This window comes from Acyrthosiphon pisum, chromosome A3 (genome assembly GCF_005508785.2).
Source record: "Acyrthosiphon pisum isolate AL4f chromosome A3, pea_aphid_22Mar2018_4r6ur, whole genome shotgun sequence".
NCBI classification, from domain to species: domain Eukaryota; kingdom Metazoa; phylum Arthropoda; class Insecta; order Hemiptera; family Aphididae; genus Acyrthosiphon; species Acyrthosiphon pisum.
In genome coordinates this window covers 7,228,581-7,248,962 of record NC_042496.1, presented here as the reverse complement: position 1 = coordinate 7,248,962, position 20,382 = coordinate 7,228,581, and the positions used below count along the sequence as shown (strand labels likewise).

The 20,382-nt window shown below is 28.3% G+C and overlaps 1 protein-coding gene across 2 annotated transcripts in view; it reads right to left on the bottom strand.

Moving 5' to 3' along the window:
* LOC103307628 (MATH and LRR domain-containing protein PFE0570w) overlaps positions 1-18,246 on the bottom strand; it is a 35,705-nt gene extending 17,459 nt beyond the window's left edge. Inside the window, exons 1-5 of one of the 2 annotated variants that reach the window (XM_029491097.1) lie at positions 18,064-18,246; positions 7,079-7,166; positions 2,408-7,012; positions 967-1,086; positions 397-892 (exon numbers count right to left, since the gene is read on the bottom strand). In XM_029491097.1, the coding sequence (XP_029346957.1) occupies positions 397-892; positions 967-1,086; positions 2,408-7,012; positions 7,079-7,141 (5,284 nt within the window). In that variant the 5' untranslated portion in view covers positions 7,142-7,166; positions 18,064-18,246. Of the gene's footprint in view, positions 1-396; positions 893-966; positions 1,087-2,407; positions 7,013-7,078; positions 7,167-17,817; positions 18,014-18,063 lie in introns of those variants that run through there. The other variant, XM_029491098.1, reaches the window with a different exon arrangement.
* Positions 18,247-20,382: the final 2,136 nt, after the last annotated feature.

Genomic DNA, 20,382 nt, shown 5'->3' with positions numbered 1-20,382 from the left:
CACAGTGTTACCCACAAAATGTTGATTTTTCTTTACTTTCACACATTTTTTTTTTTTAATTTCCTTTACATAAATAGTATACAATATAGTGAAATGTATACGATAATCTTTCTGAATTAGATAAGTTAAGTATAGAATTACTACATATATAAACGATTTTTTTTTAACAAAATTTTAAATGCTAGCAATAATTAAACCTAACTATCATCTGTCGTTAAAAGTACATAATATGTCGATATTCAATGAAAAGTGAAAACCTTATTTACTTCAGAGTCTGCTACGTAAGAGTATATACATTTATCTATTGTCTATAATAAGTATTAACCTATTCAAATATTCCCCCTAGCGTTAAGTGCTAGAATATGTATGAAGTATAAAATATTATTATAAATTTACCTTTAGTAGTTTTGGTAACTGTTGTAGAGGTAGAGGTGATAGTAGAATTTCGAGAAGACTTTTCATTTTTATTGAATCGTGAATCTTGTTGTTTCTGGACTACAGATATTTTTTTTGGTGAAGGAGATCGGACTTTTTCAGTTGAAGTAATCTTTTGAGGCGAAGGAGATCGTACTTTTTCAATTGGAGTTATTTTTTGAGATGAAAGAGGTTGAACTTTCTCAACTGATATCACAGTTTTTTGAGATGAATTAGATCGTTCATTTTCAATTGTTCGAACAGCTTTTTGTGTAGGCAATGGTGTTCGAGTTTCCACAACTGACCTAAGAGTCTTTTGAGGTGAAGGAGATCTCGAATTTCCAATAGGATTTGCATACGTTTTTTGTGGAGAAACACTTCTTTCCTTTTTAACTTCAAGTTTCTTAACATTCTCAGTTTTTTCAACTGTAACATTACTTTGTTTTTGTGTCTTGGCTGGTAAAACATCTTGAAAGTTCTATAGTCAAATTTTAACAAACAATGGTTTATAAAAAAAAAAATCGATATAAGTTATGAAATAAAATAAATTACCTTTGTAACACGTGTTGTAGTGTTGGTTGCCTTTCCACTGTTTGTCTCTAATTGACGTTTCACTACTCGAATTTGTGCTCGAATTCGTCTCCTGCGGTCGTAACCAACTGCTTTTTCAAGCTAAACAAATTTAAGTATAATATAATAAAAAAAAATGTTAATTATAAATTAATATACCTTATTCATGTAGCACTATCTGTTATAAATACGTAAGTCAAAGTTTTTATTTATTAATTTTAAACTATGAGCAAAGAAGACATGCATAAATCGGGTATTTATGGATTTAGGAACATAACAATTTCTTTTTATTTAAATGATCTAACAATAAAGTATGACAACAAATTGATTTTAAAATTTCTTGAAATATTGATAAGTTCTACATTTCCAAATAATATATAATACTGTGATTATAAAATTATAAACTTGTATATTATCGTTTTAAGAAACCAAGTCCACAAATCCTAACATTATTCATCATATCTAAAATCAAATAACTAGAAGTATGTACATTTTTATCACTTCAAGTTACTTTCTTACAAAATATTTTTAATAACTTAGTGCACTTTAATAATGTATTGGTACTATTTGATCTATAATAACAGTTTCTTTGGAAGAGGATGTAGTTATTATGGGGTTGAGTTATACATTAATGAATATTTTTTCTCATGTTACCTATATAATAATATAATCTATTATTTTATACTTCGTTGACGTGGTAAAACACACATTGCCTATACACAACTCCTAAAAATGCATAATTTTAAATGGACGGGATTAGCTAGTTTAGCATATTTAGACTAATTCATGTATTTAAATCTTCATGATTGAAGTGTAGCCCAATTGTATGAGAATTATATGTATTAAAAATGAACGAAATAAGTATGCAATTATCAGCTAAAAATATGGGAAATATCCAAGTATGCGTAAATATATTCATGTTTATTAAACTGAAAGAAATTTAAAAACGAATAAGTAAAAGTATTGAACAAAAATATATCATATATATTTTCAATGTTTGAAATAATTTAACTATCCAAAACTAACCCAATTTTTAAATTAGTAATCGTTTAACGGCGTTGAGCATAGGCAATAAGACCACGGATGAGTACATTTTAATTCATAAAAATATGATCATCAGGTTGCACGGAACTGCCATTAAGTAGGTATTATTTTATATCATCATCGTTATATTCGTTAAACAATACGCTTTGTGTACTTGTGTTTACTATTTATTTTCATTCTCTATAAGAGACTGATCAAAATTGTTACCTTCTAACCTAAATAAGGAAATAGTTATTTTTGATAATATTGTTTCTAAAGATAAACGACAATAACAAATTATGTATAGGTATTTGTAATAGATACATTTTACAATTTTTACATTGTTTTGGTAACTTAAGAGTGACATCGGAAAATTTATGAATATAAATAATATATTTACCATAGTCTCTAAGATGTGTAAATCAAATATTTCTTCGATCTCCACTTCGTCATCAGCGTTCTGGATAGAAATCGATTGAGTTGTTGTTGTCGTTAATGTAGTTTTTGGCGTTGATGAATTTTTCGTTGTTACACCAAATTCAGTTTTAGCAGTGGTGATGGTGGCTCGCTGTCTGGATGATGATGAAATTGTATCACGTGTACTTCGATTTTCACTAGTGTCTTCTTTTGTTTTGATTAATGCACTTCTCTCAGGGCTTTTAGTCATGCTATTTCTTTTTGGAGCTTCCGTTATTTGTCTATCAGGGCTTTTAGCCGTGCTATTTCTTTTTGGAGTTTCCGTTATTTGTCTATCAGGGCTTTTAGCCGTGCTATTTCTTTTTGGAGTTTCCGTTATTTGTCTATCAGGGCTTTTAGCCGTGCTATTTCTTTTTGGAGTTTCCGTGATCTTTCTATCGGGACTTTTTGATGGAACTTTTTTGCTTGTACTCTCGTTAGTTTTAATTATCGAATCGGTAGCTGAAGGTTTTTCTGGACTTCTGACTCTTTTACTTAAGACACGATCTGCAGTTTTAGTGTCAGTCACTGTGGCTGTCTTAATACGCGTTTCTGAAATCTTACTTGTATTTAAAGGTGTGTTTGGTACTTGGTGTCTAAAAGTAGTTTTATTTTCCTTGTACAATTTTTGAGTAGGTTCATTCTTTTCAAAAGTAGCTGTTCTGTCTTTCACACTTTTTGATCCCGATAGTCTTCTAGATCTATTTATTTCTTCAACTTTAACGTCAAACGTTTCTGTCTTGCTTATTTTTATCGGAGTTTTGGTTGTTCGGTCAGGAGAGCTACTTTTAGACTCTGGTGATTTTGTTCTCGGTACATTGGTTTTGTCTTTCAACGGTGTTTTTTTATCAATCTTTGTTTCGAACGATGCGCGCCTGTCTTTTATCGACGATGATCTTGTTATTTTAGTGGGGGTTAAATGTGTTACTTTTTCGGATATGTCATTCGATTTTTTATTCTCAAAGAAGTCTTTCCTAGTTTTATAATCAGATGCTCCAGAAATTTTTCTTGTCAAAACAGAAGATGGTGTGTTATTAATTTTTGACAAATCATGAACTTCTTCATTTTTAATATTCATTGTTTCCGATTTGATTACGTCATTTATATCGGTCTCTTCAGTTTTTCCTTTTGCAATAGATTCAAATATTTGTTTGGTTTTTCTTACTGCTTGAGGACTCTGAGGTATTTCCGTAGTTTTTTGTATTTCTTCTTGCTTGTTGACATTATTTAAAAACTTTGAAACTCTGTCAGCAACTGTAACGTTACTTTCTTCATCTAAATCTGTTACAACATCATATCTGTTACTGTGTAAACTGTAATCATTGGCATCTTCTGGTTCACTTACAACATCAGCATATCTTGGCAAACTTGCATCGTCTGATACTGAACAATATGGCTGGCCAAATCTCGCAGAATACTCGGGCGATGATTCTCTAGACGATGGAGGTAATTGAACAATAACATTTAATAATGCATCTTTGTTTGTCATTTTTTTACCGTATTCTTCTTCAGCTTCAATTCTTATATTATCAATGTCTTGAATTTTTCTTATATCATCTCTGTCCTCGTCGTCTTCGTCCGAAGACGAAGAAGATGTTGATGAATTGGATGATATATTTTTAATATATTTTGGTTTGTTGGTGGAATCGTCTAAGTCAGTATCACTTTCAAAATTATCTGGAGGCAATTCATTCTCTAAATCATTTGATTTTTGTCCTACATTTTTAGTAATTTCTACTTTTGAAGTTTTATTTGAATTGTAATAAGTTGTTTTTTTGATTTGAGGCTTAGCTATGGATGAGGTTGAGATGGTTTTAGTATGCGGTTTTGTTACTCTAGTTGGTGTTTCATTTATATCAGACTTTGGCGAAGTATGTGTTCTAGGTTTGGTTACATTTAAAGAAGGAATCCTCTTTGAGTATATGTTTCCTGTAGTCTTTTTAGAATCTACTATTTTTGTTTCAGCAATTGATTTTACAAGAACTAACTTTTTTTGTGAAGATTGTGGACTAATTGAAGGTTTAAGTTTATTTTTTGAGTCTTTCTTCTCCAGAATTTTGATTGTTTCCAGAGTCTTGGTTTTAGTTTCTGGACTAGTAACTTTTTGTCTAGATGATATCGTAGTTTTTTTGTCTACTAATAATTCATGACTGGGCTTTTTGACGACCATTTTTGGTGTAATACGTTCTTTTGAATTTTTATGTATCAAAGTCTTACTATCACTTCTTGTAATTTTAATATCCATTTTGTCTCTTGAAAGGTCTTTTTTAACAGTTTTATTTAATAAAGTGTCTTTTGAATCCTTGTGTATAAGGTTTTTTTTAGATGGGGTTTTCTCTAAAGTTGAAGGTACAACTTTCTTAGTTGGCGAAGGTATCGACGAAGGTACTGTTGAAATTGTTTTTTTAGAAGGTGTAACAGATTTAATGTCAGAAGTATATGATATATTTTCCGAAGACTTAACGGTTGGATATTTTTTAGTATCTTTTGTAACTGGTTTAATTTCTTTTACTGGAGATTTTTCTTTCGGTTTTATTGTTATTACATCATTAATAATATTGCTCTGTTTAACTACATTTGATTTTTCGTTTTCAATAAATTCATCTTGTTTTGTTTTGTTTTCCTTCCTAACACTCTTTGAGGGTGATTTATCCCTAGGTGATTTGTTTATATCATTGCTAGACGTGGGTTGTGTTGTTGTTTTTTCAGTATCCACTTGCTCAACAGATATACACACTTGTTCCTGTGTGATAAATTTTTCTTGAATCGAATTATTTTTTAAATTTATAATATTATTTTCAGTATTTTTTGTAGTGCTTTCCGTATTTTCGTTTTCTTTTTCATTTAAATCATTATCGATTTCAGATTTTATAACTTTAATTAAATGTTTGTCATCACTAATTTTATTTTTAGAATTATAATTGTTAGTGTATACATTATCTTCCTGTGTTATACGATTTATTTTATTATCCTGAGTAACTTGTTGAGTTATAAGTGTTTTATAATTATTTACTGGTTTAAACGCACTTCTTTCAGGGCTACTTTCATGTGAGCTATTTTTCACGTTAGGCGAGGACTTTCTCACTTCTTTTCCAACTGACCCTTCGCTGCTATATCCAGGAGATTTTTCTCTCCGTACTGGACTTGTAGATGAGGATTTTTGACCATACTTTGATGTAGAAGTAATTTTTTTTTCTTCCTTAAACAAGGTTTTTTTAGCGTCACAACCTTTATACTTATCATAAGTGCCATGAGTTGCGCCAGAACAATCAGAATCGTCCGAAGAGTCATATTTTTCACCTCGAGTGGGTGTAATAGATCGTTTTTTTGATAAACCTTTTGTTTGCGTGGATGACAATCTTCTTCTTGTAGAGTAATTGAGTGATTTAGAAGGACTTCCTGATTTCTCTGGCGATGCTCTATACTTTTCGGGACTGGCAGATTTAAATCTACGCTCTGGACTTATACGTTCTCTGGAAGGTGATGGACTAGACCTTTCTGGAGTTGATCGTAAGCTCTTAGCAAAAGCATCATGCGATGGACTCAAATCAACACTAATCCTAGGTGGCTGGTATGAATGTTGATGTGTGGTGATATATTGACCTTCAATATGTTCTTTTGATGTATCAATAACTTTATCCTCAACTTTCTTGATTATCTTATCATCATTAGAAACTATCGAATTTGACTTGGTAGAAGAATCTGTAGTTGACTGCTGTGTGGATAGATAAGAGTCCAGTTTTTGAAGTTCATTTATAATTTTATTATCCGTTGCTATCTCAAAATGTTCAGACTTGTTTGATGAAATATTTGAGATGTATGTATTTTCTATAAAATTACTGTCTGCATTTGATATATTTTCTGATACAGGCTCAAATTGTTCACCGTTGGATGTATAAGTTTCTTCAACTTTTTGATGAACATTTGAATATTTATTATTATCATCTCGTTTAATATTGTCTACGTTTGTAGTAGATATTGATTCAGTTACTTTACTATCAATATTTGAGCTGTCTGAATTATTATATGATGTATCATATGTCAACTGACTATCTTCGTTATTCTGTTCATTGACAATAAATTTGGAATTCAAATTTACCTCAGCCTTTTGAACTTCTTCTGATACAGAAATAGTAGTCTGTGACGATTTCCATTTAGTTGACGTAGAGCTAGACATGGACGTTTGCAATGAATTTTGAGTATACTCTTCATTTGGCTTTAAAGAGCTGGCCTGTTCTATTTCAACAATTCCTCTATTGCCATCCGATTCATCAATTTTCGATGACACATAATAATTTTTGTTAGCATTTGATTGTCGTTGATAATCTTCTGTCGGAGATTCTGAATCCCGGATCTCTTTAGTTTTCATAGTCATGAATCCTTGATCCGTAATAGATTCAGTATGCGTTCTAGTTGATGAGCGTTTAGATGTTGTTTCTGTTTGGATCATTTCTCCTGTCGTATAAAACTCTTTAAGACGTTGTTCTCGAAGTTTATACATCCTCATACGAATCTCTTTCTTCTTACCGAAATCCTCGGTTTGTTGCCACTAAAAATAAAACAATAATATCTTAGATTTTGAAAAGTCTCATTTTATTATTGTATAATATATTACCATTTTCCGTAACATATCCTCATCTTGTATAAGTGCGATGTCCGATCCTACTTCGGTCGCCATGATGTTTATTATTTAATTCTTTAGCCTATATTGAAAAATACATTACATTATAAAAAAGATTTATGATAAAAGGTTTAAATAAAAATATTAAATTAATGTGTTATATGTTACGCAGAAATAAAATATGTAACAATAAATTAAGTATAACAAGATACGTAACACCATTTATGGTTAGGTTCTATAATGTTCGGTGGCAAAACAGACCTACAAACTGCATGCATGCAATTCCATATATAAACGAGTTTGCGTATTGTAAATTATCATTAGCGCCATTACCCATAAACGATATAGTTGATTTAGTATTTTAGACAGTATAGTGACAAACGGACTACAAGAATTAAAACAAGCGTAATTTGGCCTCATATTCAAACAAATCAACTTCAAAAATTACCTCAATATTTATAGCATTTTATTCATAATGCAAACGTAAATACTTGTTTTATAAAATTCTTATCGATCGATGACTCTTAAACTCCTGTTGAAAGATTTATCTTTCTAAATTACAATGCGATACCCAATGTAACTGTATTATGTATGCTGCTATAAAGATTTTGGGAAATGTTCAACCTACACGTAGTATGCACGGATAAATGTGGGAGATTGGTTGTTTGCAAAAAGAGAGATTCAGGGCCATAAATATATATTTTTTTTTTGACACCATAAAGTCGAGTGGGTTGTTGGTATAAAAATAATAATTAAATTCAAGTACCACATTTCCTATTGGTTTGTATACTGTTATAAATATTTTATAATAAATAATTTAATGATCGCCTTATGTATCTATAATATCTATAACTGTACTTCGTATAGGTATTATCTACGTTATACGAAGATTTGGCGATTGTCATCCTATATGGTAAGCCATCTAGGTCATTTCAATGCACTTTGGTCGTATAGAAAATAGTATGTCCTTGATGGTTTTAAACAGTGTTAATAAAGCAACGAAAGGACGGTAATAGCACCAAACAATATCGATATTTGTTGAGACCCCGATGATTTCCTTACAAGGAAGTAGTTTTTAACTTTAATAAGTGCTGCAGTGGCCTAGACCTCAATTAATTTACATTACAACATTATAGTTTGCCAATGATTCCTAATAAATTCAAAGGGATACAATATCCATTCATGTCAATATGTTTTGCATTATTGATAAATAATATTAAATTTCTTAAGAAATATTAGGTATTTTTTTCGAACTAATTATTGCCAAACTGATCATTCCCAGTGCATTTTTTTTTATTTGCAGATTATGAAAAATCTACTTAGCAGAGTTGATCTGTTTACCAAAACTACAAAAATTAAATTTACGATATATTCTATACATGCATCGATTAAGTTATAATATTCAGACAGTTATTCATTATTCTGGGAATAAATACAATATGTACAATATACTGTAACTTTTAGATTCAATTTGAGAGCTACGACCAAAAAAACAATTTAAAACATTAATTTCAAAATACTAAAAATATATAATTATATATATTATATAGGTAGGTACAAGTAGCTACATCATATTAATATTTTAATATTTTAATATCTTTTATTATTTTTATATTCGAAACAAACAAATATTTTTACGTATTAATTAGGTAAGTCTAATTAATTCCCAGTACACTATATAAAGACAATAGCCACTCGTATACTATTCTAATTAGTTTTTATGTAATAATCAGAAATAATGTGATAAAAATACTGTGCGTCAATATAGTAAATTATGATCCGTCATCCGCGTGTTGTTCATAAATAATATGGAGTATAATCTTTTTTATAATACGAGCATTAAAATTAGAAATGTTTATATGTTTTGTATGGAAACGAAACAAGAGGATGTGTGGGGGCAGTGCAAAAGGATGTTGAGTTAATGCGATCGCTACACGTGAGACGTGAACCTACGTTCGTTAATAAAATAATTATATATTTATGTATTATACGCATGAAACGATGAAGCAATACATTTTGTTTTTGTAAACCGAGTCCAGTGATTACGAATAATATGTATAATTTATTATTAAGTATTTTACAACATGACAAATTCCGTTTTACCAATATGTAGGTTAGGTTGGTTAACATATTTTAAACTGTCGACTTATTAGAATAATTTGTGTAATTAAGCATTTATTAAAAGAGCAACATTAAAAAGCATTTATGAACCTTGCAGTGAACTTTTAATATATTTTAAATCCCTTTTGGTATTTTATGCATATTTTAAAAATACCGATTTTTATGAATTTTGTAAAATTGAATCATACGAATACCGGAATACCAATATTTTTGTAGTCGCAGAAATTTATGATGGTAACTAGTAAGTAATATAATAATATTTTATTCTCGATACATACACGTTTTATCACGAGTAACAACTAACAAGTATACCAATTATGTGAAATTTATAAAAAAAAAATCTTTGGTCACTGTAATATTATGATGGTAAAAAGAGACACGACTGTGTGGTTGGAGATTTGGTGGTAACAATAATAACAATTATAATAAAAAAAACGACCTACACGGCGTGCGGGACCACCACGATTGTATATGGTCAGTATTTTGTACACACACGCGAGTAAATATTATACATATAGCTAAGCGGAATTTAACGATTGTTTATTTTCGGGGAGAGTACCTTTACGGAAAATATAATGGTATTAGGATAATAAAAAAAAGCGTCTCACTTGTGTACAACACAGTACGTGGTGCTTATATTCGTATACGCGACATTTCAATAACAGCTCTGTAAGCAAATTTCTATTTGTTTTTAACACGAATATTAATAGTATAATTTACCTACAAGCTGATTTTTATAGTACGCTTATGACTCAACCAAATCATGATTGAATAAAAAATTATAAATAAATAATATAAGAAATGTATTTTATTATTTTTTAAACGAAAATATGGTGGCTATCCAAATAATAAATAATAATGGATCAATAGCTTATTATTTGTAGGCATTTCAGATGACTATAGTGAAGCATCAATACTTATAGTTCCACACGTTAGTCTATAGTGTACCGTATATTATGTAAAGGTAAAATTATATTATATTTTAAGACCTATTCCTCGATGGGAAACTTATGTATTGTGTCTCCAAGGAATTCTAAGTACTTAGTACTTAGAATATTTTTCAACGTTGTACCTACCTATATATTTATTAGGTCATCTATTATAACAACTGATAACAAATTTTTTTTTTTTTTTTTTTAATTTTTTATTAGAGAATATACAATCTATACCCATAGGCATAATGAGAATATGTGCTACATTATATTAAAACAAAACATGAATAGGGTGAGGGTAAAAAATCAATATCAAAAATGGTGAAAAATTTTATTTTATTGCAAAAATAAATTGTTATCGAGCGGACTAATCTGCAAGTAGGTACCTAATTTTATCAAGGTCAAACTGCATGGTTAAAAAATGTCATGATTTAATTTAATTTTAAAATAACTGATTTAAAAAAAAAGTTATAGACTGTATTTATTTAGATTATACCATATTATGATCATTCTCTATTTTTGTAAATACTTGGTAGTTTCATAATTTATTGTTAAACACTGATTTTATGTACATTTGCAACTTTGACTAGACTCTCTATTTCCCACTATCCATGATGGACGACCACAACTCAAGAGTAGGTACATACCTATAATATTTTCTACTTTTAACATACGTCATTTAAATAAATAATCATAATACTTCTCAAAAATCCAATGAAAATATGAGTATCTACCTCTAATTTAACGTTACAAGAAAATTACACTACTCGTATGTAATATGAATATAAATTATTATTGCTTGGGACTTCTTGCATTTCTTTTTTGTAATTTACAATTATAAATTAATATAAAACTATTATTGATGATATCACATTAGAGTAAATGCTCTTATACATACAGTTTCCCTTGTTTTTTCCCAATAATTTTAGCTGTACTTATATTTTAGAGTATTTTTCGGTAATTTGAACTGTATGCTATACCAACATTTTTAGTGCAACAAATTCCCGAACCCTAATCAATATAATATTATTATAGGTAGTACCATTGATTATACATAGTATGTATGGTAGTACGCTCAGCCCGTCAGCCATAATATGAACTCGTTTATAGGTACTCAATAGAACCATGTCTTTATATGTATAACGAATATCAGCTGTCGTCAACAGTAACAACAGTGCGTCAGCCGTCAGAGATCGGGTTGTGCTCATAGAATTCTTATTTCTTCATATGGCGCAATGCAAAATAACGTAGTTAATATAGGCAATAGGCATATGAACGAAATTTTATTATCAGGTACATAACCGTTAAGTCCCGTACAATCACACGGGTGAAGTACAATGTAAAATAATAATAATATAATTTTGATACTGCTGCGGCCGCCAACGTCAGCTAACAATTCATTATCACTAGAGCCCGGATTTATATGCATTTAAAAAGTGTCAAATATGATGCAAATATGCAAGGAAAAAGTGGCTCAATATGCAATTATATGCCATATTATGTTAAACGTTATGAAACGTTATTTTTTTTTTTTTTTTTAAAAACAAATTTTTACACCAAGGAAAAGTAGTACCTACTAGATATTCTATCATAAACAAAAGAATATTTAATTTGATTAAACATTTAATACTTTAAAAACCCAAAATGCAATATTTTATAATCTTCATTTTTTCATATTTTAAATTGTTCAAATGTCTACAACACTCAGAAAATTTAAAGAATAAAAAAAAAATAAAATAAAATCATCTATAAATATTATTCGTTCTAAAAAAAAATTGTAAAATTGAGTTACTGCCTTATTCGTTACGAACATCGAAGTAACAACATATTATGTCGAAATGCAGGTGTATGTGAATTATTGTTGTTAATATAATATTATCCATACGTGCTCCGATATCATGCAGTGTTTCAAAAATGACAATATTTTAAGAATATTCTTGTAAAAGACCCTGTCAACGATTTAATAAAATATAATTATCTTAAATAAAATAGGCAATTTATTAAAAACCCATTAAATATGCATATTATATGCACTTATGAACCAATATGCAATTATCCTCTAAATATGCAAAATATGTAATATAAAATTTGGTGTTTAAATTCAGTGTGAGATGAACCGTGGACATTTTAGAACCCCCTAGACGTGCATACACTTAGTAAAAACATGCAAATGCATATAAATCCGAGCTCTAATTATCACGTTTCGCGTCGGTGCGATATAACGTCTCTTTTAGCCAGTGCAAGCTTTCTAGACCTATCTATATATTTCTCAGGCCTACGGAGCCCAGGTACATGTTTTGTTTTCAACTTTAGAGACGATTATACGTACTTGTCATTAATGTAGTATGATATATAACATAAAACATTGTACATACTATATAATATATTATACATATTGTAAATGTGTACAGTTGAGTCGTCATTGTCTCTATCTTGACCCATTACGCGTGACATAACGAATTTACAAATTCCAACTACGGTGGATTCTAGATTAGGAGTTATTTAGAGTGGAAATAATACAAAAATCTTTTATTTTAACGAAAACGTAGTTATGGTCGGTTTTTATCTTAATTTCAATGCAAGATAATATAATATAATGACATTGTATATACGTATTTAGAAAAACAACATTTACTAAAATAAATATTTGTTATATAAAAATAATTTAGAAAATAACCGATTTAGATTGATTTATTACAAAATATATAACCGATGTGGTATAAACTCGATTTCTGATTGAAATGTTTGAAAAAATCATTTGAATATTGACGAATATATTACGCGATGGTTATTATAATTTAATGACTTTTAATGAGCGAGCAGTATGGTACCAAGTACCTTGTACCTTCCTAATATGGTATCAAACGCCATAAGAATCAAACAATAAAATTCTTCTAATTTGAAAATGTATGTTGAATAACATATTATTTTTGATATCAAAAAAATTTTAATTATGAGTATAAAAATATCTTCCATATTATGATACATTATTTTTAGTAAATCAACACGATATGTTGTTATATACGTTAACACATTAAACTTATTTAATGAAAAGTTCTACTTTTAAATTTTCAATATTAAATTTAGAGATTTGATTTGATACCTATAACGACTTACATTTTGAAATTATTTACCATAAGTCTAATATACACCATAAGTCTATTTACCATAACGCACAACGCCACAACTAAACATTAAGAAATAATAACAATCATTATCCATTCATTAATAATGTTTGTTTTTATTCCGTATCCTTTGCTGCTATACTAAATAAATAAATCGATCTATCGATAAACATGTCAAATATTATGTCTGTTATTCTTTAAGAAACTATAATGTATTATCTCCTCTATTAAGTACAGAACACAGTGAATAATATTATTGATTTCAAAAAGATTGAATGCCAAGTAAATGGAATTGACAAACGTGTCTAAAATTTACCGAAAAAGCAAAAAATATTTTTAATATTTTTACTTCTCATTTAACTATTTATATTTTATAATTAAGAAAAAAATAATATAAAGCATTAATTTAAGCATATACAATAAGTAACAAATATTAATAATCAGAAGAAGAGACTCGAGTACCCCCCTCAATTCGAGTATTTATTACCGCTTTATAAATCATATTTACAAGGGTTGGACCATAGTGATTTCCTTTTTTTTTGTGTTAGCTCAAAAGCAAAAAATTTAAATCATAGGTGGTCCACTTTATCTTTACTAACTCAAAATTTTCTTTTTTTTTGAACTATAAACACTAACTAGTCTTTACCTCCCTCATAAAATGAACTGAGACAACAATTGAACTATTATATTATTATTATGGCTACTTAATCAATGCATTAACATTTAACAATATTATTTTCTTTACGCAAAATCCTGAATAACTTTCTAATAATGTAGATACTTCGATCAAACAGAATAAGTATTCGTTGTGTCATTCATTGTTAACCATATCAAAGTATGAGAATTTGTTATATTTTAAAGGATTAAGTTGTTTTTTATATTTATTTTATATTTCAATGAACAATACACAATTGATTTATGCTATCTATTATCGGCGCCAACATATTACATATAATATATATATATTATACTATATTCGTATATATTTATTCATTATTGTTATTATTATTTATACTTAAGGCTAAATGCCGGTGGCTAATATCAATTTCTATTATTTTATTACCAATAATTAATTCTGGACTGATAAAAAACCATGACTGTACAGTTAATTACGTATAAATAATTTTTTTTCCCATTCGAACATGTAGGTATAATGTATTTCATTGGTGCAGCACCACTATATAGCTACTATTCGAATACCAGCTAATTCTCATTATACATTTTAGTTACCTGGGTAACTAATTTTATTAAATGTAATATCATAATTGTTTATATAAAGCATAAACACAATAACACCGACCGGCAATTAAAACGTTGTTCATTAAACAGGACGACGTAGTGCTATAAGATTTTCGCATAGCATATTAATATACTGTAATTTCATAATGATGCAACTAACAACATTGTGCCTACTCAATATTGATCAGTATAGGTACTAGGCTGGCTACAAGGTAAACAGTTTACAACAGATTGCCTTTGGGACGTGGGAAGAGAAAAAACTCTTTTATTATATTTATTTTAAAATACTGTGTTCAAGTGTTGAAAATTAATAAAAAAAAACAACATTTAGTAACAGTTTTTACACGTATTTTATCAAGACAATAATACCATACAAATTCTTCCTAATCCAAGTTTTGTCATTTTTGTATGAATTAATTTTAATTAATTATTTTTAACGTATCAAACGCGTCAGATATCTATATAAGTCAAAAAAATATTCACACAAATAAAGATGAAAAATAAATAAATTAGAAAAAAAAACTTATGAGTTATGACACTTATAAGTTATAGGTATGTGTAATAATTGGAACTGTGTCTGTAACTATATTACCCCACAATGCCATAATTCCATATAAATACAAAATCTAAAATGTACCCAACTAATTGTATAGGTACTAAATATATACAAGTACAATTAAAAAGAAGAACGGTCTAATTCAAATATGTTATACATAGATTAAAATATTTCTTTATAATTTAAAATAATTTTAATTTACTGATAATATGTGATACCTAACACGGTAGGTATTATAATAAGTACCTAGGTAATAACTAATACCTAAGTCTGGATATGGAGAGAAAGTTATTCTTAGTACTGAAAATGATTAATACATAATCAATTCATGTCAATGATTGTTTAGATACATTTCTAGCTACATGCACATCGTATTGGTGGTTTTTTTTAAATTATATAGATCGTGACTTTTGAAAAGTTTTTAAAAACATATAATTTAAATGTATTAAAATAGGTGGCAGTAAATCATAGTTATCAGAAACTATTGTAGAATCGTTGTGCGGGTATTATACAAGAAAATATATTTAATGTAACTAACATAAATTAGTTATAAATTTAAATTAAGACTAAATTTACACAAAATTTAACTTAATATATGATAACAGAATTTAATGAAATTGCTTCCTAGTATATTTTAAAAACCAAAAAAAAATTACATTTTTATACCTATACCTACCTGCATTTAATAATTATTATTTATTCTAGCACTTACTTTGTAAAGATTTGTCGGAAATTATGGATTTTTAAAGTGATAAAAAAATATTTGCTTAACTAGTATAGATAAAATAAATTATACTAAAAAAAAAAATGTTTAAATAAAATAAAATAAATTTATTTATTATTAGAGTGTTTGTTTATAAATGTGTTTACTCACGCATTTATTTACCATAATATTTTAGTTTTCTCAAGGACTGTGTAATGATAATAATAATATCAATGAACTCGTAAAATCAAAAAACATTATACTGTTTCCCTAACAAATTTAATTTAAATAATGAAATTAGTGAAATCTCAAAATTGTTAATTAATGAGTTAAATTTATTTGTATAATATATTGTAATTTTACGACAAAAGAGATTAAATTTTATGAAAACAACTTTTATTGATTTTACATACGAAATAAATAATACATTTTATTAATACAACTTTTGGGTGAAATTAAATCCTTAACTATAAAAATATTTAATGTATTAATGGTAATAGAAGTAATTATATAATGGTTCTTTAACAGACCAACGGGTGCCATAATGATGTCAAAATGTTTGTAAATTATTGTTCACCTTAATAGACTAACATAACTTGACAAATAACACGTTCTCTTAAAAGTCACATACTATGATAAAATACATCCGAATTCACAGAAAGTTTTACTTCATATTGTTTAGTTAAAACCTTATTAAATTAAACGACGGAGTCGGCGAAGCAATAACATAACATTTTATTATTTTGTGTTTGAATGTGACGAATTAAAATAAATACAATTTATAATCTCGTATTGCAGTAAAAAAAATTATATTTATTCAAAAAGCAAGTAACAACGCTATGTTTAGATCCGTGTATCGGTGTATATATCGTTCGTAGCCAGATCGGCTTATTATATTATACGGAGACCTTAGTGCGACGAAAAACCAAAACTGGTTGCATTATTCACCCGTTGCATTCCATGAAACGATATCTCATTTTTTATTCAAATTTATGAACACTGCCATCCACGCTCACAGACTATAAAATCCGAAAATATACCTATACAGTATACCTACCTATATGCATACATCATCAAATGGACTACAAAACATAGATCTCTATAATATCTATGAGTGACTCATTATATGTAGACTTGTATTAAACTGTAGAAGTTATTGCACCCGTATAATAGTATTAATCAACTAATACAATATTTTACCACAATGATACCTATATTATTAAATAATTTTTAACCACTAGTAACATCGTTATTATTTGTGTACTTATCTGCACGTATTTAAACTTTTCACATGATAAGATTTCAAAAGTTAATAACCAATACCTATTAAAAATGTGTAATGTCGTTACGATTAGGTACTTATATCGTGACAGTCAAACAATATGTTTAAACATAATATATAATAAGTATAAATTAAAATTACTCCTTCATAAAATATTAATTACCTATTGCGAATTAATGACACGGTAATTTTGTTATCATTTATAACACAACAAATCATACAATATGCAATGCTCTTTTGGTAGTGATTATAGCTGCGATTATACTTTATTGTGTTTTTGTTAATGCTTTACAACGTAAAGATTTATTTTAGGATAGCATATGAAGTGATTTACAGTAATGATATAAAAAGGACAGGACGAACCTAAATGTTATTATAGATTATCCTTATAGGATTATCGAGTCCATATGGTTATTGATCATAAAAGCATGTAAACCCTCTTACCCTCCGGAAAAAATCAGAAATATCCATGACAGTTTAGAAAAAACTACTACTAGTTGCACGACAATGTTAAAGATTATGTACAAAAGAAATGACTCATCCATAGTATCTGTTGTATTCGCACTTTAAGATTTTAACAAGATCGCATAGTTTTGTACGATGTAAATGTTATATTCTTTGTTTGACTAAAAAAAATACTATGATTCGGATTAACTGAGAATAAAGAATTATATTATCTATTCATGTAATAATTATTAACTATAATAATATATAAATTAACGCACGGGCCAACTATGCAATAATAATAATAATAATAATAATAATATAATAATACCTTTTTAATATAAGCTCCAATATGTTAATAGGTTTTATCTATTAATTTGTATGAAGAAGCACGTTTAACAACAATTAAAATATATAAGTTCATGTCGTTAATTGAATACCCAATGGTAGTTATAAATCACAGTTTAATCATTATGTTATAACATGTTAATAAAAAAAAAAAACACAAACTAGTATTATAATATAATATATGGTTAAGTTAAAGCGGCATAATATATCGTGCAATAATTCTAACTACCTGTCTCGCAGGGATCGGATATTCGGTTTCGTTCAGTAAATATCAAAATAAATTAATAAATAAAAATTAAAAAAAAAAAAATGTTTTAATAGCGTTTGAATGATGAATTATGATAAAATATTAGTAAATATTCACGCGGTGTATGACCGCCGTCTGTTGAAGCACTATGGATACTAACCGGTGTGTCTGGAAACGTCGGCGGAGCGGATTACGCGATCGTCGTCCTTCGCAAGCCTACTCCTACGGGGCTCTCTGCGTCAGTCCGGAGGTGGTTATACGAGCCTATATATATAATATTATATATTATTTTTTATATACCTATAATTTCTATACACGCACACACACACACACACACTTATATTTAATGCTATATTGCTATTATATATTATACTATGTATGTACAATGTTCTCTTATCAGGCGACGAATCCCACTGCATTCCAAGTGGCCGACATGGGACAATATTGCTGCCGCAGTGGTCTCACCAAAAAGTCACCCTCTATAATCTATCATACGTCGCAGTGGTAGTACACCAATACGCGATTACAAAACCCACTCCCCGTGTAGACCGGTCGCCGCACTAAACAAACCGAATATTGTAAGGTCCTTTATAATAGTATTTATTATTTATATAAAATAATTTTATCAAGCAGGTAGCTATATATACATTGTTAGTGTTAAATATATAGAATTTACATGCCATATTGTTTTTCATCCATATTTGGCGTGTATATATGATGTTGAAACGTAAAAAATTATTGAAAAACAGTAAGATCCTTTACTTTTTTTTAAGCCTCCCCAGCATTAGCACCCACTCTGGAGTGGTTTTGATGACACCACTATTATATATTTATATCCTTACTTTATTTTTCATTGTATATAAATATTTTTTTTACAAAACACATATAATATGTTATAGTTTATTACTACATACTTTTTCAATACAACCTCCCCCCCCCCAAAAAAAAAAAATTTTAAAAACTTGTTAACGTTTTTTGTGATATAGGCTATATAATGTATATAAAATATTGATATAGGTTACCAGAAAACAAATTGTTTATTTTAAAATTAAAACAATTTTCTTCTCTCTATAGTCTATATGCGTGGTGTAAATCTACGTGCAAAAAGCCGGACATAATACTGCAGAGATCGGGCGTGCGTTCAAGGTTGTCTTCAAACCTTTATCGGTGGAAGGGCAATGAGAATATTTGATTATATTATATATTAGTGCCGAACATTAATAAACTATATACATTTGAGAGTAAATTAAGATTAATGTTTCAAACATTTTTTTTCCAATCGTTCAGATAAAATGTCAGTACCTACCTATTTTGTTTACTTCTTACAAATCTTTTGTTTGAAAATCTAAGATAAACATCTCGTTGAACTAAACCAGTAATATTACTTATTAGGAGTATATAGGTGCAAATGCCTTTTATAGTCATGGGCCACTCGTCACCTTCTCAATCTTCTACAGATGTTGCATGTGTCTTGCGTATCGCGTCTGATAGAATAGCTCACCTTAGCGTATATAAACAGTAGTTGTATGATATGTGATACTGTGACAGTGTAAAGTACTATATTGAGCTATTACATTTAAAAACAATGATAAATCATCTGATTCAAAAAAACAGTTCTGTACAGACCGGAATGCACTTACATAGTTATATCATTAATTTTTAAACTCTAAAAAACCCACAAAAGTAATAATGGTCAAAGACTTTAATAACTTATCGAATTATATTTGGTAACACTCAAAATTCAAAACTATTAATTAGGTATGTTGAAATAAATTATGAAATAGTATTACGTAAAATATCTTTTATTTTTAAAAATCACAGTAATTCAAATTTAAGCTCCGTACATGAACAACAATTATGATTAATAATATTTGAGGTTTTTAAATATTATATGGTGCGATAATATAATAGCTAACCTAATACTTTTTCCTATTGTATTTAACTTTCAGGTATTCATTATTTAAAAAAAATAATTTTCATAAATTCCACTCCAAAAAAGTCATTGTTTTGTAAAATTATTGATTTTGAACATGACTTAAACCCGTTTCAATAAATTTACAATTTTTAAAAAACTTCTGAGTTTTAAATCATAGCTGCTTTACTTGCATAAAACTCGTTTGTCTTAAATGTAAAAAATTAAAATTAACAATTTTTAAAAGGTTATTAATTATTAGGTCATAATGGATATTGATTATTGATTATAATATTGAATTATTTATTTAAAGAATAACTGTTGTAAATAGGTAGGTACAACAAAGGCTAATAAAAATGTTTTAATATAAATACTAAAATACTCGATAT